The 24,098-nt window shown below is 38.3% G+C and overlaps 1 protein-coding gene across 13 annotated transcripts in view; it reads right to left on the bottom strand.

Moving 5' to 3' along the window:
• Nucleotides 1–1,251: 1,251 nt before the first annotated feature.
• The window catches only part of PCGF3 (polycomb group ring finger 3), a 63,699-nt gene continuing 40,852 nt past the window's right edge, over nt 1,252–24,098 (bottom strand). For 10 of the 13 annotated variants that reach the window (XM_075021770.1, XM_075021773.1, XM_075021776.1 and 7 more), the window contains 8 exons: nt 23,317–23,434; nt 16,431–16,527; nt 14,075–14,130; nt 12,992–13,102; nt 12,436–12,524; nt 11,022–11,159; nt 8,901–8,981; nt 1,252–6,634 (listed from right to left, as the gene is read on the bottom strand). In XM_075021770.1, coding sequence (XP_074877871.1) covers nt 6,587–6,634; nt 8,901–8,981; nt 11,022–11,159; nt 12,436–12,524; nt 12,992–13,102; nt 14,075–14,130; nt 16,431–16,527; nt 23,317–23,434 — 738 coding nt within the window. In that variant the 3' untranslated portion in view covers nt 1,252–6,586. Of the gene's footprint in view, nt 6,635–8,900; nt 8,982–10,445; nt 10,484–11,021; nt 11,160–12,435; nt 12,525–12,991; nt 13,103–14,074; nt 14,131–16,430; nt 16,528–23,076; nt 23,138–23,316; nt 23,435–24,098 lie in introns of those variants that run through there. The other 3 variants (XM_075021772.1, XM_075021783.1, XM_075021771.1) reach the window with 3 other exon arrangements.

The raw sequence follows: 24,098 nt of genomic DNA, 5'->3' as shown, positions 1-24,098 counted from the left end.
CATTTACAGGGGTCAGAAAATCTATAATCATGCTCCCATGAAACAGAACCCCTCTGTTCGAGCACATCTTCTCTAGACTCCTGTAATAGTTGCTGAAAATGCAAGAAGGAAAGCAGCAGGCTGAGCTAGGCCCATCACTGGTTAGTTCACAGATTGGTGGAAACAACTGGTAGTACAAAATTCAGGGAAGTGTTAGAACCACTAATAATGAGAGCATGGAAGCTTAACAAAGGGACCTTTCTGGGCTAAGTCTCTTATGCTGGTATTTAGATGAAGCTAGTAAGTGGCAAATGCCTAATTTCCTCAGGACAATTATATATTGGTATTATCAGTGCAAATAAGAAATACATGTATTAATAAAACACTGACTTCAAACCAGCCCATAGTTGTTGGCAGTTCCTAACAAGCCAATAGCAGGAATAAAAGCCCTTCCTGCCCTCTCGGTATGTAGAGAGCAGTTCACAAGCTATAGATTTGCATTACTGCATGTAGATACTGCAAGAAATTCAACTACTGTAGCATCTGCTTTGCAGCTTTACTGTATTCTCTCAACTAGGCATTTCAATTAGTTTTACCTAAAAATTCCCCCATACCTTTGATCTGTTCAGGTATTAAAATAAATCTGAAGGATCTAGAAGGAAAAAAGCTCTTGAAGTTATGGCACCAATGCTTGCCAAATACCACAATGGACCAATGTTTTCAAAGGCAAAACATATTCAGTTCATTAATCAAAGCTTCCTGTAAGTAAAGGACCTTTCCCCCCCCCCCTTAGCAGCTCACCAAAGTAAAATAAAATCAGAATGTGTGTGGAAATGCTTTTCAATTTGGCATCTGTCTTAAGTAAATGTCTGTGTTCCAGAGCACTGCAGTTGGCCCTTGCACATCAACATCACCAGGTAAGGGTAAGACTGAAAGTAACACATACAGGTCAAGTAAGTACCTTTATGTATCTGTGGATAAGAACACATCAGGGCAACTGTGTTTTTCCTCTTTATAGCTGAAGCCATTTTGTTTCCTAACTGGCAGTTACTTGCCAGACACCTGTCACACACATATTGCCATTATGTGCAGTGGAGTAATACTTTGGGCCATGCTTGTGTTTGGAGTAAAAGGCCGTTTATGACAATGCAATGCCACACCACCGTTTCAGTCACACTGTGTTTCTTCAGTGCTATGATACGACAGCTAGTTCCTTCTGTTCTTGGGGAAAAATGGGACAATAATTTCCAGCCTGACAGTATTTCAGTTAGTTTCTCTGCTTTTATTAACAAGCATATAATATTAATTGGCAAAACACTGGATACAAGCTTCACTATCATAAAATCAAAACATTAAGCAATAATCCCAAAAGGTTTATTCAGACAAAACTAGCCACCAATAGTACAAAAATTACACAGCAACACAAAGCATAAAAAATTGTAAACTTTCAAATGAAGCTAAGCCAAAAATATGGTTTTACACTGCGACAGTTCCAGAATCTTTATTATGCCATGTTGAGGATAAAGGCTTAGTGGTTGCACTGGCTTATTGTCCCTTAACCATAACATAATCTTGTTGCAGAAGGAAGAACAAACTCTCCTTTTGTCTGGATTAGTCACTTGAATTCAAGATTCCATTAAACCAATGCTTTGAGTTTCAAATAAAAATAAATATTGGAACATCAATATTCAAAAATCAGGGCTTCTTCCTTCAGCCACACCTAACCATTTGCATGAATGATCCTACTGGTTTCTGTTGAACCATCCAGGTTATTAGTAAAGTTACGAATGCAAGTGTTCATAGAATTGGGCATTTAGTTCCTACCCTACCACTAGGATCTGGACAAGTCATTGTGGCTTCAAAAGATTTCTAAGAAGCCTTAAGGATGATCAAACGTGGGTCAAATAACAGGACCAGAGCTTTAATTTGTATATAAATAAACCATAACTCCACAGTAAAACATTACTGTTGACTTGCCGCAAGATGCAAGTTCCTACAAAATGTCTGTACTGATTGCAAGTCTTGATTTAAGCAGAGATTGAAGCATTGTTCCATGTTCCTTAATGTTGTTCTCTCTGCAACTTTTTATTTCAACAACAGATCTCAAGACCTTAGTTACAGTTAATTATATCTTACGTAGAGAATCTAGTGTATGGGACAATTTTTTTGCCTTCTTATCAACTTTAGGTGGACTAACTGAAGTGTAGGTTGCATTAACATTTCCAGTGAAACATCCAAACTGAAGTGATTACCTGAGGAAACACAGAAACTTGATTTTTCTGTACAGTCAAGCCTTCTGTACAAAATGCATTTTACGTACTTATTAAGATTCATCTTGCTGATGTACAGACTGGTTGGCTTTCTCCTATTATATTTAGCTCAATGGTAAGACACATAATGCTGTAAAATAGGCTAATTGTCTGGTTATGTTTATCATCCAGTAGAAAAAACCCCCTCAATGAATCTCCTAGGACTAACTATGTTGTTATAAAGACAATAAGAGCCAGATAAACTTTCCAAGGCTCATAGCCTATTGGAAAAAAATAGCACCATCATAGTTGTAGTCTGATATTTTTTATGGTCCCATATCCCCAGAGGTGATAGTGTTGTGTATATATACTATTGCACAACCAATAAAAATAAATATTCCCAGGTTTGATGGTACACAAATATACCAGACATAACAATGGCACAAAACATTTTCAGATAGGCTGCAAGTCTTGCCAATTGCTTCCACAATTCACATTAAGGTTTCTTGAAAGATCATTTATTTTAAAATATTGCTGACAGATAGGTCTTGTACTTACACAAATTTAAATCCCACACTTCACTCTTAAAATAAAAGAAAGAACAAATCAGAAAACAGCCCCCCCAAATAATAGCCCCAAATAAAACCCCATTTGAACAGTGAGAAAAACCATCTACATTCCTTTTAAATTTAATGGTAAGTAGATGCTACATTTACAATTTAAACATATGCCTAATAAATGCATGTTTCAAACCTATTGCACAAAAGCATAATGCTCTTTATCCATACAAAACATAAACATACAAATAAAAGCTACTCAAACTCAATGTAAAAGGAAGAAGCTTGTAAAAACATCTTACAATTTCATTTTATATGCCCGTAAATAAAGCTGGACCACCAAAACCAAAAATACTTGGAGGGTAAAATAAGACAGAAGGCTTAAAATAGAATAAATAATTTTATAAAGTTAAAATTTAAAACCCCAAATCTTATTTAAATTCAATATTATATATTCTATCTGAATTCTCTATTTTTAATGAAACTATATTTAATGAGACTCTGAGCGTGGGTGATTCATCAGTCTCATTGCTGCTGAGGATAATGCAACAAGATACTTCTTTACTGCAATTATTTACCAGCGTAAGCAATTGTGAAAACTACTTCACAGTAATGGCATCTTCATGAAAGCCAAAATAAACTAACATCATCTCACTAGGACTAAGAGTTACCTATGCTGAGTCCAACTCTTAGTCCAACTTTGAACAGTATCAGGGTTATTTTACTCAATACAAATGATATAAATTAACCGTCTCTTAAGCTTCACAGAAGTGAAACAAGGCTCTGACCCAAAGAAGACCTCCCTCTGACCTTAATTCAATTGCATTGTAGTCTTCTAGTAAGGCTAAAGGAAATAAACATATGGTCCAGACACAGTCACATCCCTCCTGAGGGAAAGAATTTCTGTAGCAAAGATGTTGTGACATGTGATTTAGAAAAATAACTGGGTGGGTTTGTATTTTTTTTTTTACTGGTGAGGTTTTATCACATTAAACACATGGCAAAAGCAGTTACACACAATGATGAGCAGAAAAACCAACTGTAGGTATTAATACTGGCTTGAATTTATGTATCCATACAGGTATAAACAGAGTTTTCAATGTATTGATAGCACCGTAACAAATTCAAGTGATTCTAAAGATGGTTATAAATGTATGTTCTGTACTGTAGATTGTTACAGCAAGAGATAGATTTGAAAGGCTTCTGAATTTGCATGCTCATAACTAATTTCTCAGTTGCACAAGTACAGAGGAAAGTACTAAAATCCCAATGTACTTTTACAGAACTGCATCAATATCTAGTTGTACAAAGAGTTTCTGCAGTACACACACTCTGAGGTAGACAGATCTCACATAAAGATATATATATATTTTATGTGTGTGTATATATATATATCCTGATTAAGGTGGTTAATCAGAATGCTGTCTGGCAGCTTTAATTTTATGTCTACATCAGGTACAGCCAGTGTCTGTATACTCAGGGTGCACAGAGGGTGGACACTTACAGCCCTGTTCATATTTTCAGTGCCTCAGTGGCTACAGCCAGTTACTTATTTACACTAGGACAGTAACAACCACATAAGTAGCTCCAGAAAGGCCCAGGAGGTCAGTTTGTGTAAACATCCATACCACCTGCATTCACTGTTTCATTAGAAGATTATAAAAGTGGTAGACCCATGATGTCATTTGTTCTCTTCTGCCAGTTCAAGTAATGTTAAAGACAGAAAAAAAGCTAAAATACATACATCTGAGTCCATGAACAGTAAGACAAAACCAGAGCCAAGTTCGATTCCATTGCTTCTATGCATGCACACAGACCATCCCTCCCACCCCAAACCCAGCCACCCAGCCCAGATATAGTTCTGCATAACCCAAACACTCAAATGCAGCTATCTTATACCTTCATCTGCAAGGACAGCAGCCCTTTTTGGCCTTTGTGTGGCTCTCCTTTCCCTCTCCACAGCTCAGTACGCTCCCTTTCATTCCCTGCTCACATACTTCTTTATTTCCTTCCCATTCACATCTGTGACTGTGATTAAAAATGAGCAACCCTGTTTTCAAAGGTAAACACAAGTTGGAGTACCCCTTCTGCAGCAGCAGGGCTGAAAAAGGAGGACTGAAGACTCTGAAAAAGGAAATTATGGGACACATGCTGAGGAATGTGGTGCTTTGAAAACTCAAGAAGAGGAAGAGGATTTAAAATGCTTGGATAAACTTCTTGCAGTTAGCAGCTTCCTGTTACTGAGTAACAAGTAATACTTTCTAGCAGAAGAGGGGAAGGAGCACACCTAAAGGAAGCAGGGCAGTTACAGACAAACTTTTTTTTCTTATCCAAAGACAATTTAGCAAAAAATAACAGGGTTTAATAACAGGAAGAGCAACTAGCTTTTTCAGCTGACTGGAGAACTCTTCCAACAATTAGAAGGTAAACTATTTCCAGCTACCAATAATATGGCATAGCCTGTTTTCAGTAACTTGACACCTGTGCCAGACAAATACTCTCACAATCACACTATATATGCTATACTGTATACAGCTTGCAGAAATCACTTTCAACTACTGTTTTTAAAAAGCCAACTATTTCAAAAAGCCTTACAAAAAGTGCAGTGAACGCTGCCAAGTGCTATTGAGGTTGCATTCTATAACACAACATAGTTATATGTGTGTATAGATGTATGCACGCATACATACATACGCACGTGTGGATTACCTTGCATCCATTACAGCTGATGCAAGCAGAATTATCAGTTAAGGCCAGAAGGTGCTAAAATAATCTTGTCTGACCCGCACCACCCCCACCCCCCCAACAGCTAGGAATTGTGCTAATGAAAATGCTATGGTTTTGTAAGAAAACAGCTAAAGGAAATATAGAGCTGCTTATAATGATCTGAGGAATTTTTAATCAGTGAAATTAAAACTGTGCAATATCACCCAAAGTTGCTCAAGAGCCACTGTTTCAATAGCTAGTGAGAGCAAATTCTCTCTAAATTAAAAACTGATTTCTGCAAGCCACAACTACATAAGAAATGTTTATTTTTTAAGTAGTTCACAAATCTAGCTCTTTTGAGTATTTGTCATTATGTGGTGCAATTGCCACAGCAAAATATCAGGGCACATTAAAATCAACTGAAATTATTTCTATTAATCTTACCAAATCAACATGCATAAGGGAGTGTCAAAACTTTACTAAAACACAAAATGAGGGAGAGCAATAACTGGGCAGAAATGACAAACTTATTGGTTTCGCAGATTTTGAGAAGTTTTCAATGCAGCATAATAAATTATCACCAGTCACTATATCATTAGGTATGTTCAATGTTCTACAGAATAACTTGAATAAAGCCAATGCAATCAGGCATACTATATAAGACAAGAACACTTTGCAAAAATATAGTTTTTAAAGATTCAGAATGTGAAAAGTAACTAAATGCAACTTGGTGTCAAAAGCAACATTTTTAAATCACTTCAACATTCTAACTTATTACTGTGTAACTGTAAGAGATAAATTAGGCTGAGCTACATGGAACTGTGAAGTGTTTTCAGCATCTGTAAACTTAGTGCTGGTAGTGTCTTGTTGAGTTGCAACTTCTTTCTTCCGTACAAAATAAGTATAAATATTTTCTGTCCAGAAATCTAGGTAACACATCCCTAGAAGAAATATTCAGAAGAACAGTCCACTAAGAAAGCCCTAGTCTTCCAAAATTACTTGGCTGGTTTGTGTCACGTGATTAGTGATGCACTAAGAAGGTGCCAGATGATAGTCTCTGCAAAAAACTCTGTCCAGAAGGACAATAAAGTTCTCTTACAGTAAGTCCATTTTGGGTCTGTAATGTAGCAGTAGAGGTGCTTTCTGCAAGACAGAAATATCAGATAAGTTAAGAAACAAAACCAGAACTAATCTGTTCAGCAAGTAAAACTTTTGTTTCATAAACAAAAGCTTAACTAAACTATCAGAGTAGCTATCTGCCCTGTCAAAATTTCACCAAGGCAAAGACAAGATGCAACTTCATCTGTGGAGCTCAAACAAGAGATGAAGAACCCTTTCCTGTTTGTCTCAGGAGCTGATCACCTTAAGATTAGTTCTACCAGGTCTGTTTAACCTGGAAAACCCATTCCCAGTAAGGGAGCAATACAGATGATGTCTAGAGAGCAGCATGAGAGCATGTGGTACTTCATATTTAACAGGTCTCACTTGATTCCTCTTCTGTGACTGTATCCATTGCTTTTTTATGAATAGGTAAACTTCTAACATCCTCAACATCCTGCAACAAGGAGTTCTCTGTCTCATGTTAAGAATTGCTTTCTCGTGTTTCTTCTGGACCTCCCACCTCCCACTTTTGTTTTACATCCCCCACCTCTTTCACTTGAGAAGTCAATTTACAGTTCCCCTTTCCATGTGACTCACAATTGCATAGATTTTCATGATAAAGGTGAATAGTAGACTTGTACAGATGCACATCAATTTGATGCTGCTCTTTGGTTCTCTTTCTCACCCCTACCCCCCAGTCCCTAACATTTGCTTTGTATCCTTTTTATATTTACCTATACTGAACTTAAGTTGCTCATTAATCACCTGTCACTCAGAACTGTAAAAGCTTGCTTCAATCCTTTGTCATCAATCTGTCTTCACTATCCTAAATAACCACAATGTTGTCAGTGCACTCAAATACCTTTCCAGGTCATTCAGGAGCATCATACAAAACAGACTGCAGTAGGAATCCCCTTAGTGACATCTCTACATTTCAAAGACTGACCATTGACTTCAATCCTGTAACTCTTACGCAAGTCAATTATTTTTCTACACAAAGACAGGAAAACGTTTCCCCACTCCCACCTGCACCTCTTCTAGATATGCATCCACAGCCATCAAGTGGTTTTACTTCAGTCACTGTAAGCTTGGACAATGTTGCTTGTCCATTATGAATACTAATTCCTAGTTCAGATATCCCCAAATACACATAACTCTGTAGGTGTGACTTGCCTCCTGAGTGTTCAATTTTGCAATTCATTCTTATACCCATTTCACTTGAGCTGCCATTATTAATGTGATAACTAATACTCAGAATGAATGCACCCGTTTACTATTCAGTTTCATGGAAGTTGTTTAAAGAAACCACAATAAGCAAGTCAAAGATGTACTCAAACATTTTTAACCAGCCTTGTTTATGGCTACTAAATGCTGCTAGAAGTTTTCTTAACTAAGGCAGACAAGCATTTAAATTACTGTCTCTCCTTTAGAGGTGAAACAGCCTTCTTGAACTACAGAAGAGAACTGTGTTGAAAATTTCTGCCTTTTCTGCATCACAATCAATTTCCCCACCTACGTGGATTAAAACCAGTTTTACCTGAAATAGCTAAAAATAGCACTTTCTTGTGGCTTCCCCTTCCTTTGTCAGACTTGATAACAATTTGACAGTTGATGCAGTGTTCCCTCTTCCCTAGCAGTTAATACTTAATTTCCCTTTCCTTCATAGAATCGTTTAGGTTGGAAAAGACCTTTAAGATAGTCGAGTCCAACCATCAACGATGCCCACTAAACCATGTCCTGAAGTGCCTTGTCTATGCACTTTTTGAATACTCCCAGGGATGGTGACACCACCACTTCCCTGGGCAGCCTATTCCAAAGCCTGACAACCCTTTCAGTAAAGAATTTTTTTCTCATATCCACTCTAAACCTCCCCTGCCACAACTTGAGGCCACTTCCTCTCATCCCATCATCAGCCACCTGACAGAAGAGACCAGTACCCACCTCACCACAACCTCCTTTCAGGTAGTTGTAGAGAGCTATAAGGTCTCCCCTGAGACTCCTTTTCTCCACACTAAACAACCCCAGTTCCCTCAGCTGCTCCTCATAAGACTTGTGCTCCAGGCCCCTCACCAGCTTCACTGCCCTTCTCTGGACACGCTCCAGCACCTCAATGTCTTTTCTGTAGGGAGGGGCCCAAAACTGAACACAGTAGGCCCAATACTTCGTGTTTAAGGATGCTGTATTAGGTATTTACTAAAGTATCTTTTTATTGAGTTTGCAGTTACTGCAGTATAGTTCCAAATGACACCTATTTTATAAACATTTTATTTGGCCACTACATGATTTACTTGGAACCACTGTATCATACCTTAAATCTCCATCTAGTAACAACTACAAACTTGAGTGTGTGGTCCTTGCCAAGAATCTCTTCATTGCATAATATGTCCAGCTGACAAAACAAAGATGACAGTTAATTCATTGGGACACAGTGCATGAAACAACGTATTTCAGGTAATACTACAAATGTTTGACAAGATTTTTTTTTCTCTGAAGACACTGGAACTGTTCATCTTGCAGTCGTTCTGCAAAAAAAAACAGTACCAAGAAAAGAAAAGAGAATGTCTTTTCTCAACATAAAATGCTGAAAGACCAGGAAATATTGTATGAACGGGACTTAACTGTTTGAGTTGGCTTCCTGAACAGTACTAATGCCCTTTCCTAAAAGCTTTACATGCTTTTAAAAAGGCCAAATAAAATGATTAAGGAGACAGAATTCAGAAATCTCAAAGACAGCTCTGTTATTTAACATACTATGAAAATTTTTTACTTAACACCAGCCAGGTGGCTTTCTGCTATAAGGATACATTTTAAAAAAAAAAACTGCCTGCCACCTCCCTCATATACTATATTTAAGGGGTTTTTGCAGATACTCAACAGCTATTTTTACTTTTCTCAGTGTTTAAAGATCTTGGTATTAGAAACAGTGAGGATACAAACACAAAAACATGAGGATCATACAACTACTAATCAATTGAACTGTAATAGCTGAACATAAACTACAACAGGGAACATGCATGAAAACAGTAAGTTACACCAAGGTGGCTTATATTAACAATGCTTTACCACACAGCCCAGACCGACCTGAACGTGCATGCAGTCCACTTACATGACTTATCTAATTGGCAGTAACTCAAACCTGCAATAGTCTATAGCAATCAACCAAGTGCCCACAAGCTTAAATCATTCTACTATGTACCTGTTACTTGGTACTGGTACACTGATTACGCCACAATTCATGTACTCTTTAAGAAGGTAGGGAGGGATCACAAAGAAATAAACAGTACTCCTGAAAGTTTGTTCCTTCAGTAAAAGCCAAGCAGGTTGTTAAATCACAGACTAGCACAGCAGAACAGAGGGCTTAAACACAACACACAAAAAAATAACCCCCTTCACACAGTGATGGTAGCTATGTTACTGCTGGGCTACAGCCAGGAGTCAATCACTTCCAAGCCAGCTGAGGACGAGACAGAAGATACAGTTTTGTTTCAGGAAGACTATCAGAGTTTGGGGACATATTCCAACCATAAGACAGGTGTTGGATTGAAGTGTACAGAAACTGGGAAGGAAGAGTGATAGAGATGCAAACTGGCTGTTGAAAAGTTTCAGCAGAAAGGTGTTGACACATTGGACTGGAAAGCAGATGTTGGATTTGAATTAAAAGTCTTAATTAAATTCAGTGAGTGACATAATGTGGGGTTGGGAGATGTCAAGCTGAGAGTCAATTGAGAGGTCTACAGACTGTGACCAAGACCCAGCAAAGTGGTAAACAGAGGCTGCATTCATATGTTCGCCACTGTTAATTTTGAATCTGAACTAGGGGAAGTGCAAATAATTGCTTTTTTTTTTTCTGTACCTTTCACCATAAATTCTTCCCATGATTCCAAGTATTCCCTGCAAAGGAAGGGAAAAGTAGGTATCTAATAACACTCTGGTCACGGTAGGCAGCAACTTCAGATTGAGCTTCGCTGAGAGCATAAAAAGGAACAAAATATTTGTGGTGCTTTCTCTTAAACTGGGCTTCAGTAGTGTTAAAGTGTTTGTTACTGTCTGTCCCCCGCACTGACCATGAAATCTCTGAAAGGGTGGGGTATACCTGACTACAAGCTGTCAAACAAAGTACCTTGCTAGAGTCCATTTCAACACATGTGGAAACACATAACCAAGCCTTTTAGCTCAACTATTTGTATATGGACATAAAAAGATGCACTGCAAACTAAATGGCAAGTCCTGTATAGACCCAAGAAAGGACAAGAAAATGGCTGCATAACATGTAATTCAAGAAAATTTCTTGAATTCAAGAATTCAAGAAAATGCTCCTGTTTTCTGAAAATAAAATCAGACTAAAAGATGTTCCTTTGCAAAGGAACAATCCCACACTTTTCGTAAGGTTTTGATACCTGCCGAATCATTTAAAAAATTAAAATATTACCTCATTAAAAGAAGAAAGGTTAAGTTTTTTGGCAATGAACTTCTTTAGATGCAAGACTGTTGCTTGTGCTGAGCAACGAATCCATTTTCGTTTCAGTCCACGCAATTTGCTGCTATTGCATTCCAAGCAGATGCTTACCTTCAGGAAAAAGTAAAAACAGTCAGGGTTGGCTGGAACAATTTTCTGCAGTCTTCATTATGTATCCCATAAGCAGTTCTTATTAATAGCAGTTTTTATTAATAAAGCAAAGTGAAAACGTACAGTACTAGATAGTATTCCTTAAACTGAAATGCCTGTAGTCCTATTAAAAAAAAAAAACCACATTTCCTAACATCTTGTCGGTTTAGTGGTAAGCACTACTGCAACCAAAATGAATCTAGACAAAAAAGTTCAAGAAAGAATTTTTGATGTTGGAACAAGGCTGCTCCAGTCCAAATTCAAAGGCTGCGAATAGCTCAACAGGACCCTATGTCAAAAGCTGGAGTAAGATACACAGTAAGAATACCATTGCCATTTTTAAATGATTGCTTTTAATGTTAATTCTTGCTTTTAATGCAACTGCTAATGACAGTTTAAAACAGAATTTTAATAATTTTAAGAGAGAATTTAAAGTTTAAAAAGAATGGAGACAAATGACATAGCAAATTGTTAAAATTCTAAAGATCATCCCCCCAAAGGTCCCTCTAATTTCTATTCTTCAATTCTCACTTCTTTTCTTATCCAGCTATTCATTACTTAGTCTAAGCTTTTTGTAAAGATTTACTTTATGCACTAAGAGGATCTAGTACTAGGTACAATCCCTTTGAAAGTTCCCTTACATTATAATTGAAAAGAAAATTAATCGAAGTTTAATTTAGTCTGGACACACATAACATGAAAACATAAAAGGGATGGCTTATCGCAGAAGGAGACTTCACTTTCAAGCATGCTTTCAGTTTAAAACTTACTGGTGAAATTCCCAGCTTTCATACTATTTTTATGGTACATATAGAGGTTTAAAACAAAACAAATATTAAGTTAGAAGAAGTGTAAAAGCTTTTGTTCATAATTATTGATACACATTCAGCTCAATGTAACACAACAACACTGGGATACGGTCCTTCCGCGGGGCGGGGGGGGGGGGGGGGGGGGGGCGCAAATAACCTGAATTTTGTTTTGAAAGCAAATAATACTTTGGAAACTCATAAACAAACAGAACTATCAAATCTCAAGGCAAATGTCTTCAGTGTATTCTCCATACCTGCCAAAACCCAAAGACGAAACTCATGCTTACACAAAAGCCTTGGGCAACACTGCATTGTTTGTATTAGAGGACAGAAAAAACATCTTGAAACAGTTATTTTTCTCTTGTTAGCTTACCAAAGCACTGAAACTGAAATATAGCATAAAATTAAAACATGCGCTATGAGCTCACCTGTTCATCACTTCGGTGGTAGTCATTATCTTCTTCCTGTTTTTCCTCTGAAGTTTCTTTGTTTGAATTTTCATCTGTTTTAGTTTCACCTTACATAAGAAACCAGATATATGGGATAACACATAGCAGCAGCTTGTAATGCTAATTTGATTAAAACAGCACAGTTCAGGACTGCAATATAGAATAAACTTTGCTTTTCCCAAACTGTGCTTATCTGCTTAGGCAACGCTAGCCTCACACGTGAAAGAGAGGAATGCATACAGAGCACAACCTTCAGTTCAACTGCTAGCAGCCCTGAAGCTGGGTAATTTCACAGAGCCCCCATGTAGGCACTACTATGGAGATCTCCTCCGCCAAGTGTAATATGCTATGACCAGCTAAAAAGAAAGATTCTGTACACAAATAAGGGACAAAGCAACAATCCTACACTCACTGTATTGTGCTATAAAACAATTGTGACTGTAATAAGCCAACTAGGCACATACCTCCAACAGGTCTGTTCATCAATTTACTAGCCATCACCCACACAAGACAAAATAAATAAAGGACCATTTACCATTTCGATGGGAATCTAGGTGCTGTTTTGTAGAACATGTCTCCCCTTTGATGTCCCCTGGAACTTCCATGCCCAGTTTGTGATAAAACTCCCTTTGCTTTTTCATTTCCGCTGTTTAAAATTGTAAATATTAATCCCTGTAATAAAGTTCTAATGCAGTATTTACGAAGTTATTCCAAATCCCTTCCCTCTTAAGTGAAACAGGCTTGCTAACAAGTAGTGGTATTGTCAGTATTTACTACTCTATCTCTGCTATTGTTCATGCCTAATCTTATTTTTCAGATTTAGAAGACTACAAAGTCATCTGTATAGCTACTATTACACCATTCCTATTAGAATGAGATAGTATTTAAAGCACTATTCCTTATTTTGAATCCCTCCCACAATATTTCAGTCAAACCGTTGGTTTTGAATTTTTATTTACAGTTCTGGTTTTCAATATGCTATAAATAATTTTTAAATAATCTATTTAATCTTACTGATGTTTGAGAATGTTCTGGTTTTGCAGCTTAAATAGATTAAAATACTCTATTTAAATGAAAGTTGTAACATACATGAAGACAAAAAAATTACTGAGCAATTACTATAACGTACTTCTTTAATTGAACAGATCCAGTCTCGAAGAGGATCATGAAAACACAAATTGAAAGTTACCTGCTAAGAAATGAGTCTCACAGTAGCAGAAACTTCACTGAAATTAAAAGCTGTTCTGCAGTACATTCTACCTCTGAGAATTTTAGAAAGCTGGCATAACAGGTTTAAGTAGACAGTTTAACAAGAACAAATGAGAGTTACAGTGTGCCAGCATTCAAAGGCTGAACTACTATTCTGTTTTACGTAATACTACTTTCCAAAGAAATACCCCATCTTTCCTCCCACCACCGCCACCCCCAATTGCTGCTAATACAGGTATGACATCAAACTAATTACTAGAAATGACACAAATGAAGGAATACGGTTTTCCATTGTATTTCTCCTCATCTCCTCCTCCACCATTTTCAACACCTGAAACTTTTTTTTTTTTTTAAGTGTTAAAGAAGTATGTGCAAAATGACCTCTAAACAAGGTCATACCACAACTTACCTTCTTGGAGGCCTGGCACAAGTTTGTAAACAATATCTTGCATTGTTCTGTCATGACTAGCAAAAAAAACCAAAATCAAAAGTTTAAGTCAACCATCTTGATTCAAAACATTTCTCTTAAAAAAGTTCCAGTACTTAATTGATGTAAAATCTCTAAATTCACCTAAGAAGAATTTCAATTCTCAAATCAGTATTTATGTCAAACAAGAGAGGACAGTAATGTGAAATAAATTATGAAAAAGTACAGACTAAGACAGAAACCCAGTGGAAGTGTGAGGAAGAATAGTCTTGGGCATGCCAAAGATGATGTCCCATGGAACCTGGCCTCCTGCATCAAGGCGAGTATGTCACCAAATCTCAAAATTCTTTGACAACTTTGAGGTGAACTCGTTTTTATTACTAAAGAATCAAGGATAGTCTGTTTCTTACCCGTACAGACTCATCTCATATTTCTAGATGTCGTGGTTTAACCCCAGCCAGCAACTAAGCACCACACAGCTGCCCACTCACTTCCCCCCGCACCCAGTTGGATGGCGGAGAGAATCAAAACAAAAAAAAAGTAAAACTCATGCGTTGAGATAAGAACAGTTTAATAGAACAGAAAAAGAAGAAACTAATAATGATAACACTAATAAAATGACAACAGTAATAATAAAAGGATTGGAATGTACAAGTGATGCACAGTGCAATTGCTCACCACCCGCCAGCTGACACCCAGTTAGCTCCTAAGCAGCATTCCCCCCACCCCCACTCCCCCCAGTTTACATACTAGATGTGACATCACATGGTATGGAATACCCCATTGGCCACTTTGGGTCAGCTGCCCTGGCTGTGTCCCCTCCCAACTTCTTGTGCCCCTCCAGCCTTCTTGCTGGCTGGGCATCAGAAACTGGAAAATCCTTGACTTTAGACTAAACATTACTTAGCAACAACTGAAAACATCAGTATTATCAACATTCTTCTCATACCTAACTCAAAAACATAGCACTACACCAGCTACTAGGAAGACAATTAACTCTATCTCAACTGAAACCAATACACTAGACTACTTCATTATCTTTACTAGGCTTCTCCAACAATGCAAGAGAATGGTTCACAGAAAAAGACCACAACAATAAAATTTTACTTTGCTCTTAAAAGCCAACATTTTAACTGTGAGCAACATTATGTAGCTCAGAAGCCTGTATAGGCTCAAATAAAAGAAAAGGTAATAATCCCACTGGAACTGGAGCAGCAGGACTGGTTAAGATTCTAAGCTTTAATTCCCAGCTCACATAGACAAAAATCTGTTTTAGTCTAAAATAAGTCACTGACTAAAAGAAACAAAGTATTACCCTAAATTCCAATTGATAAATAAAATTGGAAACATTTTGAATGTCTGTCTCAGCTGCTGCAAGGTCATTACTCCAATAGAGCCTGCAATACAAATCCTGAATCTGATTTAAATGGAAGGGGCTTACAATACTAGTCCCAGGCTTCTCATCACCTGACATGAGCATTTCACAGCAATGGAGACCAGTGAACAAGTACAGAAACAGTGACAAATCAAGAGATTTACAATGGACCATTACAATCTTTTAAGTAGCACTATAAGAAGAATCAAAATACCATTATTTCTAAATTCATGTCATTTCAACCAGTAGCAATACCATTTGCACAGGCTGAGATATTCAAGTGTTACATATGGATTGCAGGAACATCTCCAAAAATATTTCAGCATAAATGAGTAAATCACCCATGACTATTAGATTAGAGGTGAGAATGTAACAGGATTCAGAAATGTGAAATAGGAGACATATAAATAATAATGAGAAAATAATAATGATAATAACAATAATAAAATTACAATACTACTACTAATAAAAGAATTGGAATACACAAAACAAGAGTTGGATAATGCAATTGCTCACCACTCGCCAACCAAGGCCCAGTTAATTCCCAAGCAGCGATCCACGCCCCAGGCCAACTCCCCCCCGGTTTATATACTGGGCATGACATCACATGCTATGGAATATCCCTTTGGTCAGTTTGGGTCAGCTGTCCTGGCTGTGTCCCTCCCAACTTCTTGTGCCCCTCCAGCTTTCTTGCTGGCTGGGCATGAGAAGCTGAAAAATCCTTGACTTAGTATAAACACTACTTAGCAACAACAGCAACATCAGTGTGTTATCACCATTGTTCTCAGACTAAATCCAAAACCTAACACTATACCAGCTACTAGAAAGAAATTTAACTCTACCCCAGCCAAAACTAGGTCACATGCTGATAAACAAGTAAGAGAATTTAGGAAAAAGTTGCGCTGTATTACAGAGGCTAAAAGTCTAGAGTGAAGCTAGGTGCACTTTTGCTTTCACACTTACCCAATATACTGTAACGGGTGGCTCTGATGAATAACAATTCTACAGGTTGGACAGGTATTGTTTTCCTCCAAATATTTCACTAGGCAGCTTCTACAGACTGGTAACAAGGACATTCATAATTAAAAAGAAATAGAAGAAGCATAATGAAAAAAGTTTGTTTTCATACAGTCACAGAAATGCACCTTACTGAAATTTACACAAAGTTCATCTTTTACATCATGTAAACATGACATCTAATCATGCAGAATGCAGTTTCCGATATCTTTAATTGATGTTCTTGATACAGGGAAGTAGTGTACTAGAATTAAGGCATCTGTACCTAGCCAGAGTCTTCCTAATAAAGCACACAACACAGAATCCCACTCCAGAATTCACCAGAACAGTAATTTCTAGCAGGTCAACATCATATTGCTTGCACTGTTCTGCTTGCACAGATGATATTACAAGAGCTGTATGCCATTAAGATAATAAGCCTATTTGCTTTATCCATGGCCACATACAGAAGTGTATGGTGGCAATTAACCCAACACAAAAAAATTATTGAAAAGTTGGATGCTTTTTTTAAAAGAACAGAGAACTTTCAAAAAGTGGATATGCAGGTGCTATTTTGATTCTAAATTTCACAGAGTACACTACAGTTAAACTTCCACCAGAAAAAAAACCTGCATGGACACAGACCTTCAGTATTTATAAAATGTCCTGGTAGAAGTTGCTAAAACAGTCACTCATTATAAAGCTGCATGCTTTTGGAACTGTTTCCATACGCATACACACAATCACCCATATTTCTTTCAAAGTAAACCATTTACGGTTTCCCCGTGTCCCGTGTCTGTCTGCCCCCTTCCCCCCCAAAAAAAACCCACTACTCAAAATAAACACTACTACATGATATCCTGACTTACTTGAAGTTACAACTCAAGAATGTAGAGAGAAAAGAAAAAAGGGGGGATGGGGCTTTTTCTCGAACAGCAGCAGTTCATGTAACCTTGGTGCGAAGGCACTTGTTCTTATCACATAAAATGAAACAATTTCTGTAACTATAGTGCCATCTACCTCTCAGACAAGATGATAATATCTCATAGTTTAACCCCAGCCGCAACTAAGCACCACACAGCTGCTCACTCACTTCCTCCCCCATCCAGTGGGACGGGGGAATAGGACAGAAAGGAAGAAAATAATAACAATAATAAAATGACAATAATAATAATTGGAATATTAAAAAACAAGTGATGTACAGTGCAATTGCTCATCACTTGCTGACCGATGCCCAGTTAACTCCCAAGCAGCGATACACCCCCCAGGCCAAACCCCCCCCCCCCCCCCCCCGGTTTATATACTGGGCATGACATCACATGGTATGGAATATCCCTTTGGTCAGTTTGGGTCAGCTGTCCTGGCTGTGTCCCCTCCCAACTTCTTGTGCCCTTCCAGCCTTCTTGCTGGCTGGGCATGAGAAGCTGAAAAATCCTTGACTTAGTATACTACTTACCAACAACAACAGTATGTTATCAACATTATTCTCATACTAAACCCAAAACCTAACACTATACCAGCTACTAGAAAGAAAAATAACTCTATCCCAGCCAAAACCAGGACATAATACAATTAAATAAACACCTGTTAATACCAAAAAAATTGTGCAGCAGCAAATGAAGCATAGTAAGTTTGCATTCTGCATTATATTTACACACTTAGGATAACAGTACTATTGCTGTCTAACTGTTGTAGAGGTTAGACCAAGCCTCATGGCTTTGCACGTTAAGCACAGGTATCGCACAGTAGTGTGTGCCAGTGGAGCACCAGAGCAGTAGATCCATTTGCAGAAGTGAAGCCAAACCCCAGTCTTACCAAGTCAAGGAAAGCAGTACCTGACAGTGGAAGTAGGGAAAGGTATCCTGGGAAGAGTATAGGGTTGTTGCCCACTCATGTAGGGAGGGGGTCAGGAAGGCCAAGGCGCAGCTGGAGCTAAACTTGGCAAGGGAAGCAAAGAATAAGAAGGGCTTCTATAGGTATGTCAGTCAGAAAAGGAAGGTCAAAGAACATGTACTCTCCACAATAAATGCGACCAGCAAACTGGTAACAACAGAGACGAGGAGAAGGCTGAGGTACTCAACAAATTCTATGCCCCAGTCTTCGCTGGCAATCTCTCTTCCCACACCTCTCGAGTGGATGGACCTCAAGGCAGGAACTGGGGGAGCAAAGTCTAGAACTGTAAGTCCTCACTGTAAGAGAGGATCAGGTTCATGACCACCTGAGGAACCTGAACATACTAAGTACATGGGACCTGACGAGATGCATCCCAGTGTCCTGAGGGAGTTAGCTGATGTAGTGCCAAGACACTTTCCGTCATAGTCATAGCAGTCAGATGAAGCCCCTGGTGACTGGAAAAAGGGAAATATTACACCCATTTTTAAAAAGGATAGAAAGGGAGGATCCTGGGAACTACCAACCTGTTTGCCTCACCTCTGGGAAGATCATAGAACAGAGCCTCCTAGAAGCTATGCTAAGGCACATGGAGGATAAGGAGGTGATTAGAGACAGCCAGCATGTCTTCACCAAGGACAATTTTTACCTGACCAACCTAGGGGCCTTCTACAATGGAGTGACTACATCAGTGGACAAGGGAAGAGCTACAGATGGCATCTATCTGGACTTCTGTAAGGCCTTTGACATGGTACCCCACAACATCCTTCTCTCTAAACTGGAGACATACAGATTTGATGGATGGACTATTCCGTGGATAAGGAATTGGCTGCATGGTTGTGTACAGAGAACAGTGGTCAATGGTTCAATGTCCAGATGGAGATCAGTGACAAGTAGTGTCCTTCAGGGGTCCGTATTGGGACAAGTACTGTCGTCTTCAGTGACATAGACAGTGGATCAAGTGCACCCTCAGCAAGTTTGCAGACAACTCCAAGCTGAGTGGTGCTGTTGACACACCTGAGGGACGGGATGCCATCCAGAGGGATGTGGACAAACTCAAGAAGTGGGCCCATGTACACCTCATGAGGTTCAACAAGGCCAAGTGCAAGTTCCTGCATCTAGGTCAGGGCAACCCCCAGTATCAATACAGGCTGGGGAACAAAGGGATTGAGAGCAGCCCTGCAGAAAGGGACTTAGGGGTTCTGATGGATGAAAAAGCTGGCTAGGAGCCAGAAATGAGCACTCACAGCCCAGAAAGTCAACCGTATCCTGGGCTGCATAAAAAGTGTGGCCAGCAGGTCAAAGGATGTGATTCTCCCCCTCTACTCTGCACTGGTGAGACCCCACCTGGGGTACTACACCCAGGTCTGGAGCCCTCAGTACAAGAAAGACATGGACCTGTTAGAGCGGGTCCAGAGGAGGGCCACAAAAATGATCAGAAGGATGGAACACCTTTCCTCTGAAGAAAGGCTGAGAGAGTTGGGGTTGTTCAGCATGGAGAAGAGAAGGCTCTTACTGAGGCCTTTCAATACTTAAAGTGGGCTTATAAGAAAGATGGGGACACACTTTTTTAGCAGGGCCTGTTGCAGTAGGACAAGGCGTAATGGTTTTAAACTAAAAAAGGGTAGATTCAGACTTGATATAAGGAAGAAATTGTTTACGATGAGCATGGTGAAACACTGGAACAGACTGCCCAGAGAGGTAGTAGATGCCCCACCCCTGGAAATGTTCAAGGTCAGGCTTGGACAGGGCTCTCAGCAACCTGATTTAGTTGAAGATGTCCCTGCTCATTCCAGTGTGGTTAGACTAGATGACCTTTAAAGGTCCCTTCCAACACAAACCATTCTACGATACCTTCTAAAACAACATCCCATCTCAGTACACCTTCCAGTTTGGACTAGGTATCTGCTAACTCCTAAACTGAACTTGTCACTAGTCGGCTCAGGTTCTAGCAGGTTTATTAGTGTAAGCACAGCATCCAAATAAATGCAACTAGATAGCTTATAAAGGGTGCTGCAGTCTTCTAGATTGGTTCTTTTTTCACAGGGTCAAGTTGGGATTAACAAACTCTCCTGAAGCTGGAAGTCCTAGGAGTATGGGACAGCCAACACGGGAACCATTCTAGTGCCTGAAACAATACTATTACTAGAGTTTTTCAATTACATGGAATTTCCAAAGTCTCCAATCTCCATTTACACAGATACTTGGGCACTGACTGTAGGCCTGAACTGAGATGTACATTTCCTGGTTACTTTTACGGTACACTTAAATGTATCAGAGAACATTTATTAGAAAAGAAACAGGCAAGGTTAATCCTCACTCATTTGGGTTTTTTTTTAAACAGTTTCCCTCTTCTTGACTTTTTTTCATTTCTATATCTAGTTCAAGAAATACAGTTGGACTTTCATTGTCCTCATGCACCCTCAATACCTTTCATAACATACAAGGCTTTCCCTTTCATAACATACAAAGACAGCTTTCACACATAAACGCTAATGAAACTCAAATTACAAATGTGAAAGGTTAACAAGACCTGCATATATCTGCTAACCTAGAATTCCAATCAAGAAACAGATGTAAACCACAAAAGACTGAACAAGGAGTTACTACTAAGGAAGTTTATGTCTACTGACTTATAGGCTTGCCTGTCTTCAACAAACTAAAGATACAACAAAGAAACAATTAGGAAAGGGAGCAAAAAAGCTTGGTTTCCCCTGAATTCTGTTTTACAAGGGAAGTTGTCCCTGTCCCTCCAAGGGTCTAGCCTTGGTCCTCCAAATGACACTCAAAGTACTCAAGAACTACATTTACCACTGAAGTGAAGAGCCTCTGAATATCTGAAGGACAGGAAATTAAAGAAAAATGAGAAAGATAAGAAAACTGTGCATTTCTGAGTAGAAACAGAAAGAAAATTTCAAAGTGATATAATTCAGCAGAGAATACACTATCTTAACAGAGAGGGCACTTTCAGGATAGATTTTGCAAGGATGCTTTTCCAGAAACATATATTATTAGCACTAACATACACAATACAAACAATGCCAACATGTATAAAGTTTTTAAAAAAAGACAGGGCTGTGAGCCTCTTCTAAGAAAACTGTAATTCTACAGGACACACATTGAAGCAGTATTAGAAAATATAAACTGTCAAAATAAAGGAGGGACAAGCCACAAGGGAAAAAAAAAAAGAAAGAAAAAAAAAAAAGGAAAGAGAAGCAGAAGCTAGCAAGGAGCATTCCCTGGCTTTTGAAGCAAGCACTGTAGCACTATGAATTAATCTAAAAATTTCCTCCATAAGCAAATATGAGAATGGTGTAGATGATGTCAGCTGAAGGGTTTTTGTGGTTTGTTTTGGGGGGTTTCTTTGTTGGGTTTTTTTTCAAGAACAATGAAAAATGACCCGCTAGCTCTATGTCAGGCCGTGTTAACTTGTTATAATACTGGTTTTGTATACAATCTTGTTAATAGCAGCAGTAAAGAACCTGGGGCAAAAACTAAGTCTAGCTTAAGGATCTCTACACTCCAAAAAGAACACTATGGAAATTAAGATGTGAAACAGATGCAGAAGAGACTTGAGAATAACCAAAATGACATGGAAGCATGACAAGAACAAGAAGCTCATTAAAGCTGATGATGAAGAGAACTTGTATGTGAAATGAAATACAGTGGAAAACATAATCTCTGACAAATCATGAGCATCGTATTTTCCCTTTGTAAGACATTTTAGGTGAAGAATAAGTCCACCGAAACTTTTGTTTTGTGGAGATGAAGCCACTGCCACCAGGTAATTCCCTTCCAAGAAGGTTTAGGGCTATGAGTCATTGAGTTATTCAAACAACATACTAGCTTTATCAGAATAAAACACTGCGACAGAAGCATTTTAAAACACAGAATGTTTGAAGTTGCACGACAAATGCTATTTAATAGATTAATACAGGTGCATATAAACAAAAAAATTATATTCTAAGCTCTGGACAGATAAAACTGGACAAATGGAAGCTCCTGGGTGACAAGGACATGTTGGTAAATTGCAGGGATTCTGAAGACACAGCTAGAAAAAGTACCTTTGGTAAAACCCTGTAATGTAAGGAGTAAAACCATCAATGTGGCTGCTACAGAGGGTTTTTAATGTCACTACAGCAGGCCTTCTGAACTGCATGTTAATTCATCAGCTGATACCTACCTTGGCAAAGGAAACTGTGGATCAGAACAGATTCAAGACAGAAAATAGTTTTGGAGTTACCACTTTGGACTAAAAAGGTGCTTCTCAGAAGGAATCTTTCTGAATCTTTAGTTGGAACTGTGCTAATTTGTAAGGTTTCCATCAGAATAATGCAAACCCTAGCACTCCTATATCCCACAATGTCAACAACAAAGATACTAGGATGGACTTACACTTTCAGTTTTCTGGAAGCCTAAGGCTTTACAAGGTACTAGGGCATACTTCACTGATGTTTAACTAGAAATTCACAAAGCAATGTAACAACAAACAACTACCTCATCACAATACTATGGAACTAAAGCTTATTTCTAGGGTGCAACACAATATACTTATTCTTTATCAATAAAAGATGGCTGCTTTCTGCAGAGGAATAGGAGAGCAAGAGACATTTGTAAGGCTCCAGGTGGAGAACATATGCTATGTCAACTGTCAAAGAAGAGAACTATGCATTCCACATTCCTTTAGAGGAAGACAGACTGCATTCTTGAATGCATACGTTACCACTAATTGTATATGGCTTCAAGTTTGTGCAGTACAGCTTTAATGTTCTCTTCATTTGCTTTGTTAAAACAGCAAGTCATCTGTTAAAAAAAGCAATGTCTAGTAAAGCATGCATTATTTTGGCTGATGCACAATAGATTTTTTAATTTCAACTAAAACCCACTAAAACATGTTGCACATCAAGTTAAAAAAAAAAAAACAACAAACCAATTTCTTTAACTTAATTATACTTCTACTTACAAGTATGTAAGCATTCTGTTACAGTAGTAGCATCAATCAGGTATCCATTGCACAGACGACAGGTTATATGGGCATTAATGTCCCAAAGCTTAATCTTTCTCGTTAGCATCTTTGGTGTCTGCAGAAAAGACATAACAAAGTAACACAGCTGTAGTGATCAGGTAAAAGTCATTGGGAATAAATGATTAACTAGAATTAACCCTAACAGCTTTAGGCTCTAATACATTGTATATGCGCGTGCACACATACATGCACAATGATAGCATTAACTTTTAAAGGACTTCACAGAAGTGAAACAGTGCAAAACCCACACTATTATGCAAGTTAAAATTTCAATAGCATAGAAAACAGTTGTTCTAGCATGCTATTAATAAGTTCCTTTACCAACCAGAGGACTTGGGTTTAAGGTGAAACCCTACTATTCTAGTGGTCTAAGTCATCACATTCAGTCTAGTAATAGAGAAAAATTCACAAAAACATGGAGAGAGAAAATCCTCCAAGTGATTTGAGAATGGAAAGTATTTTGACAATTGAAAAGTCAAAATAACTATGTCTGATTCGGCATAGTAGGTTTAACCACACTTTTAAGTGTTTGCTTGTGCCAGTATGGCTAAGCATAATTTTGAAGCCGTGTCTCAATAATGGAGCTGACCAGTAAACCTTCTGAAATCCCATTTTATTTAAACTCAAGTTAAAGAACATTACAAACTGAAATAGTCTTATTGGCAGAGCTGCAGTTCGTTGTACTAAGAAACTTGAACTAGAAAGTTTTTCTCTCTTCA

Source organism: Buteo buteo, chromosome Z (genome assembly GCF_964188355.1).
Source record: "Buteo buteo chromosome Z, bButBut1.hap1.1, whole genome shotgun sequence".
In the NCBI taxonomy this organism is placed as follows: domain Eukaryota; kingdom Metazoa; phylum Chordata; class Aves; order Accipitriformes; family Accipitridae; genus Buteo; species Buteo buteo.
This window is presented reverse-complemented; position numbering and strand designations above follow the sequence as displayed.